Below are 12,968 nucleotides of genomic sequence, written 5' to 3'. Positions count from 1 at the left end.
AATGCAGTGATTCTTCTGCTTTTCCATTAGTTTAATAATAAATACACTTCATAATTGATCTATAACATCATGATGGAGATAAAAGGGCACTTATAAGAAAGTCTCTCGGTATCGGTGAATATCGGATATCGGCAGATACTCAAACCCCTAGTATCGGTATCGTAAATAAAGAAGCTCCACCTCTAATGTGTGTCTTTAATAAAGTCTTCAGTGAACGAGTGAATCACAGCTGCTCTGGCTGGAGCAGATTTTCCTGTGAAAAGTCAGAGTTGATATGTTTTCATCTAAAGCAAAGTCATTTCTGAGGTCGGGAGCAGCGTCGGCCTGTGGGGAAACGCCGCAATCAATCCCCAAATAAAAATGTGATTTCCCAAACAGAAAGTAATCACGTCTGCGCTCAGGCCGGTCTCAAACGGCAGGATTTGCTTTGCAAGAACGAAACTTACTTACAGATCTTGTTTTGGAGCTGAAATGATAAAAAAAGAAATGAGACATTATTGTACTCTCGCCTGTGTGGCCTCTGCCTTTTCAGTCTCTGCACATTGAATCAACTCAGGCTGATGTGAAACAGAATGTGCTGCTGTTGTTTGAAAGTGCATTGTCAGAACGACGGGCTCAGGCATTAAGTTTACTCTGTCGTTTGTGTGAAATGACTTTCATTATTGGGCAGTAGAGTTTACGTCGATTAATGCTGTAAGTCCAAACTGGGCCTTTTTTATGTGTGTGTTAGCTTAATAACAATCAAAGATTGAAGAAAACAAACAAAGCTAATCACGGGCTAAAAACTCGATGGCCACAGTTCGAGTTTGCAAATGAGAGCTTGAAAAACGTGCTGCCAGGAGAGGCTTGTTACCCCTCCGTGTTCAGGTCGTTGCCATGGCGATTGTTCAGAAGTGACTCAGAGGATGAAGATTTCAATGGATTGAATGATTTGGAGTGATATGGAGAGTTTGGTGTGTGGTTGATGCTACAGTTGTATGTTTATGTACGGCTGTTCAGCCAGTTGTTTCTTCATTAGGTAATGTTTGGCTGGTGCGTCTTATACTCCAGAGCGAACGTAAGATGCACTAGCCCCAGGAAGACAGTTTGACCACCCACAGTAAATGTGTCTGGACCAGAGGTTCTGCTAGACTTTTTTTTTTGTCGGCTACTTTGGCCAGCTGGGTTGTAAAATGTCGGCCATTCACAAGAATTACCGGCCATTAAAAATATATACATAATGAACGTGGCTTATTATCAATAACAATCTACATTTAGGCAGAGCTACATGAGTGCTTTAGTGGGTCCAAAGACGGCTATTGCTAATGAAAAAATGCAGCTGAAATCCAAATATAAAGTGTGCGTGGATAGACTGAGAGCGGCAGAACGAAGCCTGCTCATCTGCACTTTAACTCAGACAGAAAGTAGCCGATATCTATGACCCTCCTTATCCAGGTCTGACCACATCGGCTGCTCAGCGAGGGCTCGGCTTTAAGATGACCTCAGGTGTAAAATAATGATTGGGTCTATCACCGCTGAATTATTACGGAGGGGCAAATCGACTGAACATGGACCCAGCTCTGCCGCGCTCTAGAGCGGCTCCAACACCGGTAACTAAGCCGAGGCGTCTGCGCAGACTGCCCGAGGGAAGCGCCTCTAAACCCGGCCACTCTCTGAGTGGCTCCAACACCGGTAACTAAGCCGAGGCGTCTGCGCAGACCGACCGAGGGAAGCGCCTCTAAACCCGGCCACTCTCTGAGTGGCTCCAACACCGGTAACTAAGCCGAGGCGTCTGCGCAGACTGACCGAGGGAAGCGCCTCTAAACCCGGCCACTCTCTGAGCGGCTCCAACACCGGTAACTGAGCCGAGGCGTCTGCGCAGACTGACCGAGGGAAGCGCCTCTAAACCGGCTACTCTCTGAGCGGCTCCAACACCGGTAACTAAGCCGAGGCGTCTGCGCAGACTGACCGAGGGAAGCGCCTCTAAACCCGGCCACTCTCTGAGCGGCTCCAACACCGGTAACTAAGCCGAGGCGTCTGCGCAGACCGGCCGAGGGAAGCGCCTCTAAACCCGGCCACTCTCTGAGCGGCTCCAACACCGGTGACTGAGCCGAGGCGTCTGCGCAGACTGACTGAGGGAAGTGCCTCTAAACCCGGCTACTCTCTGAGCGGCTCCAACACCGGTAACTAAGCCGGGGTGTCTGCGCAGACTGACCGAGGGAAGCGCCTCTAAACGCGGCCACTCTCCCAGGAAGAGCCAGCCATATTTTTCTATATTCTCTCCATATTTTTTACTGTCGGCCAATTTGGCCGATGGAAATTATTTTTACCGGCCATTTGCTTTGCAAACCGGCCAATAGCCGGCTAACGGAAACCCTGGTCAGGACCAGCTGCAATTCTCCTCGGAGCAGCTCGTTTTTGTTGAAAGCAGCCCCTGATCCGCCCCTGCAGGAGCACGAGGGGGGGATTTGTCAGCACATGTCATGGTGTTTGTGTGTGTTCATCCAAAGACAAACATGCTGAATCTCACTCAGAGAAGCGGCGTCTCCTCTTTGTGTCCTGGCCAGTGAGTCTAACACGGCGCCGCCTTTATAAATCCTCATTAACATCAGTGACACGGCGTTCGTGCAAAAGCCCGACTCAGCGTTTTCAGTCGGCAGCGAAACACGTAACATGCAGTTTATGCACTGGAAGGAAAGTCAATTACTACAAACAAGAGCGAGAGGAGCCGGTGTTAGAGCGGGGGGCGCTCGGGGGCGGGAGGTGTCGATCTGCGGAGCAGGAGGATCCGATCAGGAGCACACAGCACAACATTTATAACTAAACGATGCTTCAGTCTCATCAGGTGTTTTGGTTTCTTAGTTATTTCTAAAGCCCGGAGAATATTTCACACTATTTAAAAAGACGACAGTGCAGGTAAAAAGTTTGGAAACACTTTTTTATGCTGAGCTTTTTCTTGTGTTTTAAAGACTATTTACATCGTCATTAATGAATGAACACATGTGGAATGATGTTTTAAGCGAGACAAGTTTAAATAGTGTCAGTTTCAGCACTTACATCTGCTCTCCCCGGGTGTCACATCATTGTTCAAACTCGAAACTGTCCATTTTCAAGTCAATAATCCAACATTGTATCAGTTGTTAGATATTCTGTAAATCCAAACTGAATGTTATTCCCACTGCTGCCTGCAGAAGGAGCTCCAAGCACACAGACAACATTTCAAATCATGAAACTTAGAATATAAATGCTGACGTACCAAAAGTAATGTTCTGTTTTACAGCCCCAGTATGTGTATTTCCACTTTAAAGCAGAACGAACTCGTGCCCCTAGAGGCCATAAGCGCCACTGCAGGTGTCGTAGCAAGTTATGATTTTTTTTACTCATAAATTGCCTGTGAGACAGGGTTGCCATTGGGCGGTTTTTAAAGCCATTCCGTCTTTCTTTTGCCTTGCTGTAATCAATGTCAAATTGTCTATTTCTATCTTGTTTTTGATCAAAATCACTGTTTTAAAGGCAAATCCAAGGCTCTGTAAACTGCTTTTTCAATAAGGGAGGGAGGGGCGGTTTCTCATCATTTTGTTCAGCCAATTACACAATGGAGATCTTTTTTTTTCTTCACTTTTTTGCACTTGGCTGTTTAAGTGGTGCTAGCCCTCAATTAGCCTTGCCCATTAGCCTGCTAGCTTCTTTGTGATTCCATTAGTGTGTATTAGTGACTCTGACCTGGTGCAGGGAAGTTGCAATTGTGGTTTTCTGGCCCGAGACACCAGGGGGAGATGAAAGACCCCCCAATCATCCCATAAGGATTTATTAAGGGAACAAGTGCCACACCCCTCAGCTCATCACCACACTCGTTCTGAAGAGTCCCGCCCTCAAAGTGTGTTCATCACGGCGCCTACGATTTACCAGCATTCCCACCGCCCAGTGCCTCACGCCTCACTACATGAAGCATCAATCCCACTATAGGAAATAATAATGCCCAGTTTTGTTTTAAAAGAATCTAATTTCTCCGGGCTTGGAGCAGCATCGAACCTGGAATAATCCGCACAGTGGCTTTAAGGTGATCACGTGAGCTCCCTACATAACTCTCAAATCCAAAAGTTTCCTCGGAGCTTGTTTTATTTGTGCGCCTGAACCTCCAGAGCCTCAGTCGTAGCTGCAGAGCTCTCATCTAAAATGCATTGGATCGATTTGTTTCAACACCAGCGAAACAGACTTTAAAGTTACTGTTTATATTGATTTGACAGACTTCTGACTTCGAGCGCTTTCTGACTCAATGTGCTCATTATGACTCGGAGAAGCCCAAAAGTTTCTACAGGAGGATCTCAGGTTAAAGACAAGGAAGAAGTGAAGCTGCTCAATGTTTGGTTTTAGCCATTTTAGATCAATAGTGATGGATAGTTAGCCTGGCTAACACCAGACTAAAATCACAAGTGATATTTAGTCTGGGGACCACCAATTCATTTTCTCGTAGGAGAGGTGTGGTTTACGATCGTCCATACTCGTTTATTGGGCGATACGAAAAAAAAAAAAAAAGTCTCATGCGTCTGCACGTAGCCATGGCCAATCGTATCATCGTATGAGATGACGTATGACGTACCCGCTGTAAACTTTTGAGCTAAATTATTTAGAACAAGGTCTAAAGCTTGATCAAAAAATACCATCGTGTCTGCTGCTGTCACGTTGGATCCGTAAATAAACTTTTTTTTTATTATCCGTAAATAAACTACAAGATTCCGTAAATCGAATAGTGCGTCATCGTCTTGCCGTCCCTCCTCGCTCTGTGATTGGTTCCCAAATCCACCGGAGATTTCGGCCATGGTCCCCAGGCTGTTGTGCAGTTCGAAATAATTCGAGCGCACACAGCAGCCTGGTGTTAGCCAGGTTAATGGATAGTGGCAAAAAAAAAGAAGTATAACCCTTATCAAAAACATGCATGTGGTGTATTTTTAATCCACACATACTGTATATCTCGCACCTCCTCACTGAAAATGCCAGCCCACACTCTGGTAACCATCACTCACAGGTTTCCAGGAAGCTCTTCTGTGCTTCAAAGTCCAGACTCTTTCTCTCTAGTGCACTCAAAGTTTCCCACAATGCATTCTGAAAAGTAGTGAGCAGCGATGGAGCCACAGAATGTGTCCATAACTATAATACGCTGTGGTGATACAAACATCATGAAAAATGGTCTGGATTGTTGCCACTCAATGTGTTAATGAGACTCACTACTGCCCCCTCAGGTCATACGTGTAACTGCAGCTTCTATATTAAGCTCGTGCATGACGGCACTTCAGTTGTGGTGAACAGGTCATTAGGACACGGAGGAACATGTAGGGGGAGGAAAATACTTCATTTTAACATTTTTAAACTCAGTGTAGTCCCTTTAAAGCAGTACTAAGTAACTCCTGCCCCTAGAGGCCATAAGCACCACTGCAGGTATCATGGCAAGTTGCGATTTTTTTTACTCATTAATTGTCCGTGAGAGTAAATACTACACTGACAGAAAAGACAAAGGGACAGAGGGATATTGTTCATCCAATTACACGATGGAGATCATTTTTTTCACTCAAACTTGGCTGTGAATACTGTTTAAGTGGCACTAGCCCGCAGTTAGCTTTGCCCGCTCGCCTGTTAGCTTCTTCTTCGTGATTCCATTAGTGTGTATTGGTGACCCCGACCCGGTGGCAGCGAAGTTGAGACACCAGGGGGAGATGAAAGACCCCCAATCATCCCAGTAACACTTGTATTGCCCCCAAAGGGACTACGGGAAGGATTAATTAAGGTAAACACGTTACTTAGTTCTGCTTTAAGGAAGTAAATCGGTCCAAAATGGATGATTTGTTTCACCCCTCAGCTCTGCCAACTCTTTCGCCCATTACTCAACCACTACTTTAACAAATGCTAAATGATGTATTTCCTTCCAAATAAAGATTGGGAGCAAAGTGGTTCAGCGGCTCATGAACACATGAATAACGGAGCATGCTAACGTTGCATGCTTTTACTAGCTTACAGTTTATTAGCCTCTCGTGGACAATCTGTTCAGTGACTTTAATTGTGTGTGATAAATGTGCTCATAGTCCGTCAGAAAAGACCTATAAAGACCTTCCTTTCCCCTCGTTGGGCCAGAGTGAGGCTTAACACCAAGACTAAGGCGTATAGTTGTGTTGTAGAGTTGGGATGGGCGGATTGAGACCAAAGTATCGACATATTAATACCAAACGGCTACTTTTTAAGCATCGATATTGGGCAAAAAGTATCAATACTAATTTGCATATGCAAAAATAAGGCGGGGCAGCAATTATCAACACAAAAGGATGATTTATTTCTTTGTTCTGAGCCAAAACAGTAAGTATTAATTTAAAATTGTGTTTATGTATTTAATTTCACATTAGTATTGTTTAATTAACCAGTTAAAGTAATATAGTTTTAATTGACCAGTTAATTATATGAAATAACCAGTTTTAAAAATGTATATTGATTGAAATACATTCACCAATATGAAATGACCAGTATCGGTATCGCCAAAAATGACCCCAAAAGTATCGGTATCGTATCGATTCCAAAAAATGTGGTATCGCCCATCCCTATTGTAGAGGACTTAGCTGAATGTGTTGTCACTCAAACACTTTCTGTGCGTGTGCGTGTGCGTGTGTGCGTGTTTTTCTCTGGGCTCCGCACGGGAATCCAAATCATTAAACATGACATTAGGAATCATGGCCGCTCCCGTGCGCCGCCGGCTGCTGCACGCTGCGGCAACCCTGCACTTTACACACAAATACACACAAAGTACACGTTAAAGTATACATACGAGGCGCCGCGGCAACGGGGGTGTGGCGGCGGGAGGCCCGGGCAAATCCACGTCTCACTTCATAGACTCTGCGTGAAGGGCTTTAGCGCCTATAGGAGAATACGCAGGCATTATCATAATTACCTGCTCAGCCTCCGGGGGGAGCTGTGAGCGGCGAGCGGAGGAGACGCTGCTGAGAGAGGGAAGAGCGAGGGAAGAGAGAGGGGAGAGAGAGGGGAGAGAGAGGGAAGAGAGAGGGGAGAGAGGGAAGAGAGAGGGGAGAGAGAGGGAAGAGAGGGGAGAGGGAGGGGAGAGAGAGGGAAGAGAGAGGGGAGAGAGGAAAGAGAGAGGGGAGAGAGGGGAGAGAGGGAAGAGAGAGGGGAGAGAGAGGGAAGAGAGAGGGGAGAGAGGGGAGAGAGGGAAGAGAGAGGGAAGAGAGAGGGGAGAGAGAGGGAAGAGAGAGGGAAGAGAGAGGGGAGAGAGAGGGAAGAGAGAGGGGAGAGAGAGGGGAGAGAGAGGGAGGAGGGAGGGGAGAGAGAGGGAAGAGAGAGAGAAGAAAGAGGGGAGAGAGAGGGGAGAGAGGGAAGAGAGAGGGGAGAGAGAGGGGAGAGAGAGGGAGGAGGGAGGGGAGAGAGAGGGGAGAGAGAGGGAGGAGGGAGGGGAGAGAGAGGGGAGAGAGAGGGAAGAGAGAGGGAAGAGAGAGGGGAGAGAGGGGAGAGAGGGAAGAGAGAGGGAAGAGAGAGGGGAGAGAGGGAAGAGAGAGGGAAGAGAGAGGGGAGAGAGAGGGAAGAGAGAGGGAAGAGAGAGGGGAGAGAGAGGGAAGAGAGAGGGGAGAGAGAGGGGAGAGAGAGGGAAGAGAGAGGGAAGAGAGAGGGAGGAGGGAGGGGAGAGAGAGGGGAGAGAGGGAAGAGAGGGGAGAGGGAGGGGAGAGAGAGGGAGAGAGAGGGAAGAGAGAGGGGAGAGAGAGGGAAGAGAGAGGGAAGAGAGAGGGAAGAGAGAGGGAAGAGAGAGGGGAGAGAGGGGAGAGAGGGAAGAGAGAGGGAAGAGAGAGGGGAGAGAGAGGGAAGAGAGTGGGAAGAGAGAGGGGAGAGAGAGGGAAGAGAGAGGGGAGAGAGAGGGAAGAGAGAGGGAAGAGAGAGGGAGGAGGGAGGGGAGAGAGAGGGGAGAGAGAGGGAAGAGAGAGGGAGGAGGGAGGGGAGAGAGAGGAAAGAGAGAGGGGAGAGAGAGGGAAGAGAGAGGGGAGAGAGAGGGAAGAGAGAGGGAAGAGAGAGGGAAGAGAGAGGGAAGAGAGAGGGAAGAGAGAGGGGAGAGAGAGGGGAGAGAGAGGGGAGAGAGAGGGAAGAGAGAGGGGAGAGAGAGGGAAGAGAGAGGGAAGAGAGAGGGGAGAGAGAGGGAAGAGAGAGGGGAGAGAGAGGGGAGAGAGAGGGAAGAGAGAGGGAAGAGAGAGGGAGGAGGGAGGGGAGAGAGAAGGGAGAGAGAGGGAAGAGAGAGGGAAGAGAGAGGGAGGAGGGAGGGGAGAGAGAGGAAAGAGAGAGGGGAGAGAGAGGGGAGAGAGAGGGGAGAGAGAGGGGAGAGAGAGGGAAGAGAGAGGGAAGAGAGAGGGAGGAGGGAGGGGAGAGAGAGGAAAGAGAGAGGGGAGAGAGAGGGAAGAGAGAGGGAGGAGGGAGGGGAGAGAGAGGAAAGAGAGAGGGGAGAGAGGAAAGAGAGAGGGAAGAGAGAGGAAAGAGAGAGGGAAGAGAGAGGTGAGAGAGAGGGAAGAGAGAGGTGAGAGAGAGGGAAGAGAGAGGGAGGGGAGAGGGAGGGAAGAGAGAGGGAAGAGAGAGGGAGGAGGGAGGGGAGAGAGAGGGAAGAGAGAGGGAAGAGAGTGGAAAGAGAGAAGGAAGAGCAAGGGAAGAGAGAGGGAAGAGAGAGGGGAGAGAGAGGGGAGAGAGAGGGAAGAGAGTGGAAAGAGAGAGGGGAGAGAGAGGGAAGAGAGAGGGAAGAGAGAGGGAGGAGGGAGGGGAGAGAGAGGAAAGAGAAAGGGGAGAGAGAGGGAAGAGAGAGGGGAGAGAGAGGGGAGAGAGAGGGAAGAGAGAGGGAAGAGAGAGGGAGGAGGGAGGGGAGAGAGAGGAAAGAGAGAGGGGAGAGAGGGAAGAGAGAGGGAAGAGAGAGGTGAGAGAGAGGGAAGAGAGAGGTGAGAGAGAGGGAAGAGAGAGGGAGGAGGGAGGGGAGAGAGAGGGAAGAGAGAGGGAAGAGAGTGGAAAGAGAGAAGGAAGAGCAAGGGAAGAGAGAGGGAAGAGAGGGAAGAGAGAGGGAAGAGAGTGGAAAGAGAGAGGGAAGAGAGAGGGGAGAGAGAGGGAAGAGAGAGGGAAGAGCGAGGGGAGAGAGAGGGGAGAGAGAGGGAAGAGAGAGGGGAGAGCGAGAGGAGAGAGAGAGTGAAGAGAGAGGGAAGAGAGAGGGGAGAGGGAGGGGAGAAGGAGGGGAGAGAGAGGGAAGACAGAGGGGAGAGAGAGGGAAGAGAGAAGGAAGAGAGAGGGAAGAGAGAGGGGAGAGAGGGGAGAGAGAGGGAAGAGAGAGGGAAGAGAGAAGGAAGAGAGAGGGAAGAGAGAGGGGAGAGAGAGGGAAGAGAGAGGGAAGAGAGAGGGGAGAGAGAGGGCAGAGAGAGGGAAGAGAGAGGGGAGAGAGAGGGAAGAGAGAGGGAAGAGAGAGGGGAGAGAGAGGGAAGAGAGAGGGGAGAGAGAGGGAAGAGAGAGGGAAGAGAGAGGGGAGAGAGAGGGAAGAGAGTGGAAAGAGAGAGGGAAGAGAGAAGGAAGAGAGAGGGAAGAGAGAGGGAAGAGAGTGGAAAGAGCGAGGGAAGAGAGAGGGAAGAGAGTGGGAAGAGAGAGGGAAGAGAGAGGGAAGAGTGAGGGAAGAGAGAGGGAAGAGAGAGGGAAGAGAGAGGGAAGAGAGAAGGAAGAGAGTGGAAGGAGAGAGGGAAGAGAGAGGGAAGAGAGAGGGAAGAGAGAGGGAAGAGAGTGGAAGGAGAGAGGGAGGAGAGAGGGAGGAGAGAGGGAAGAGAGTGGGAAGAGAGAGGGTGTAATGTATCTCTCCTGCAGTAATATCTCCACTGAAGCAGCTCCTTCAAACTCCAAACTAAATAGTCTAAAAGTTTTTTTTTCCAGAGGGATTTATTGAGCTTTGAACAAGATCCAAAACAAAACATTTAAACCTGGTTCTGTTTAGTATTTCTACATCATTTCTGATCAATAGTGTACAGCAAAAGTTTGATATTGATTCCTCTACATTTATTTTCCTCATGTTTATCGATATTCAAAGCAGCAGGAGCTGGAGCCGGTGCAGCCCCGGCGTGACCAGTGTGGGTTTATGTTTCCTCATTACGTCTTCCCTGCGCCTCCTGTGGCATGTGTTCCTATTCATGACACGTTCATAAAAATGCAGAAACATGTCTTTTTGCTCCATCGGCGACGGACTAAACCCCTTTTTATGGCTCCGTAAATCTGCTGCTCCCGCCCGCGCTCACGATTGACACAGAAACACATGGCGGCGGAGTTACGGCCTCGCAAGGTTAAACTCCCGACGGGAAAACCGGGCCGATTCCCACACGCCTCATCCATTAGAAACAGTACATTATGTCCGTCAGCAGAACATATACCTCTCATTTCAATATGGAGGAGAGAGAAATATGGGGCTTTACAAATGTCTGTGGGATGTGAAAGACTGAAAGGATGATTTTGAAACGTAAGAAAGTGTCATTTGAAGTTGTATATAAGGTTTGGTGTTAAAGCTGCTCTAAGATGCATTACCAATAAGCTCCACTAGAGGCGCCACCTTGTGCCCCACACTCAGGCGCTGCACCTGCACCTCCCTCACCCGTTTATTTTAATAGATCCATGCCCTCACCTCACAGCACAGCAACAGTTAGCGGCTAACAGTTTAGCATTATGACAGAAGTTTACAAACATGTGATTGACCTGCTCTGATGTAGCTGAAATCCTCATGTTTATTAATCCAGTATCTACAGGAGCCCCAGGGCTTTTTCCTCCTCGTTTTAGCCTCACAAAGCAAAGCAGCACCAGAGGAGAGGCTGAGGCGTTCAAGGGTTGCGGGGAAAAAATGTACTGCTCTGTAAACTTTGTTCTAAATGGAATTATTCTGTTCAAAATGTCCAAAAAAAGTGACAGATTTTTATGGAAGTTGCCGTTTAGCAAATACATGTAAATTAAGATCAAGATTAATGAGCTCATTGAATGCAATCAGAGCAGTGTGGTCTGAACAGTGTGGAGGGGAGTGAGGGGCGTGGCCAGGTGAGGGGAGGGGGCAGGGCTGGACTGGCAGAAAAAATCGGCCCGGGACTTTTGGGTCAAGACCGGCCCTCTAAAAAAAACAGTCATATTCAATGCAATAGTCGAGGTGATGAGCAAAACAATGAGCCATTGGCTTGAACTAAAACAGTGTAAGCTACGAATCGAGGACAATAGTAAACAATCTTAAAATTTGCGTTCCGTTAATGAAGTTCCACTCGCGACTGCAACACAAATAAACTTCTCAAAACCAACCAAATTATCCCACTGTAGATGAAGATGAAACAGTAAAACTCACCACAGAGTTATGGAAGTGAGGAGTGAGAATAGAAGTCCCAAAAAGGACAAACATTATAAATCCTTTCAATGGAAACAAGAAGATTTACAAACTGCACTGACGACGAGGGGCAGGACGGAGTCACCTGACAACTCCCAGCATGCACTTGTTTGCAAACATTTGTCTAAAATGTGTAAAAAAAAATAGAGGTCTGAGGTTCTGTGGGTTCTGGAGGGAGTTACAATAAACTATTTCCTCTTATATTCACAATGTGAGGGGCATGAGTGTTATGTCCCAGAGGCCCATTGCTCATTATACCAGATTATCTGTGAACCATGACTCAAGAAAGCGCCACCAGAGGGGTATAAAAAGCATCACACCCCTCTAGTGGAGGAATTGTGTAATTGCATCTATGTAATGATAGAGATTCTAATGGCTTTTCCCGCTAATTGTGGGCCGGTGTGAGGTATTACGGGCCTTATCTCGATCTGACTGGTCCAACCGGCCCAAAAGTACGTCGGCCCATCGGGAAAACTCCCGATTCTCCCAATGGCCAGTCCAGCCCTGGGAGGGAGGGGAGCAGAGTTCACGACTGACACCTACTGATGAAAACAATTCAAAAAGACATCGCTTAATGCAGCTTTAACCCCTTAACCCCCACCTGAACCGAGCACATTTTCTCCAGTTTGGCTTTACCCAAATCTCAGAAGCTGCTTGAAAAAAGCGTCAGAATAGCTTCGAAAACGAGGATGAAAAGAAGCGTCAAAAAAGCGACAAATACACGATGAAAAAGCGCAAAAAAAGAGCAACAAAAACGTGCTGGAAAAGCAACAGTAGCACAATTAAGAAGCAACAAAAACGCGTCTAAAAAGTGGCAAAAACACAATTAAAAAAAGGCGGCAAAAAGCAAGGAATTAGAGCAACAAAAATGTGACATAAAGTCAGTTTTATTTTTGTTTAGTTTACGAAAGTTTGCACCACTCATCCCCGCCTGTCTTTCTTCAGTCGTATATATTATTATATTCATTATTTTAGCTTTTCAGGTTTTAGTTTAAGTGCCATAAAAAGCAACATCTCTTGGAAAAAGGCTGAGGGTCAGACCGCTGGTCCAAAAAAGAACATCTAGATTAGATTAAATGTCTTCAATTGAGAGTAAGATTTAAATTTGAGTTGTTTTGTAGTTAAGATGAAGTTGGACATTTGACCTAGACACTCACTCATTCTGAAATGTTTCTGACTCTTTTCAATACGTTTCATTTTTATTTCAGGTCGATTTTTCTGCCATTGGGTTAGGAAATCAGACCCATGACCGAGTCCCAGTTGGATCCCATTGAATTCTGACTCTTTTGAACTCTCTGTTTCCTCAGGCCTGCTGACCCTGGCGTCGCCGCTGGATTACGAGGTGCGTCATGAGTACTACCTGTCAGTAGAGGGCAGCAGAGGCAGATCCACTCTGAGCGACATCACCACGGTGTTCGTCAACGTGACGGACGTGAACGACAACGCGCCGCTGTTCCTGAAAGGAGATCACAGCAAAGAGATCCCAGAGGACGTCAGCCCGGGCAGCCTCGTCATCAAGGTACGAGACTGGCTTTGGACAAACCCTCACTCAGTCATTATCAGGACAGCCTCGTCATCAAGGTAC

General features: G+C 47.8%; 1 protein-coding gene across 1 annotated transcript in view; it reads left to right on the top strand.

The window, feature by feature from the left end:
• fat2 (FAT atypical cadherin 2) overlaps positions 1–12,968 on the top strand; it is a 223,921-nt gene that overhangs the window by 137,340 nt on the left and 73,613 nt on the right. Inside the window, exon 17 of the mRNA XM_079556143.1 lies at positions 12,691–12,902. Within this exon, the coding sequence (XP_079412269.1) occupies positions 12,691–12,902 (212 nt within the window). The remainder of the gene's footprint in view (positions 1–12,690; positions 12,903–12,968) is intronic.

This window comes from Gobius niger (assembly GCF_951799975.1).
Source record: "Gobius niger genome assembly, chromosome: 5".
Lineage (NCBI taxonomy): Eukaryota > Metazoa > Chordata > Actinopteri > Gobiiformes > Gobiidae > Gobius > Gobius niger.
The sequence above is the reverse complement of the archived record's forward strand: the minus strand, read 5'-3'. Positions and strand labels throughout refer to the sequence as shown.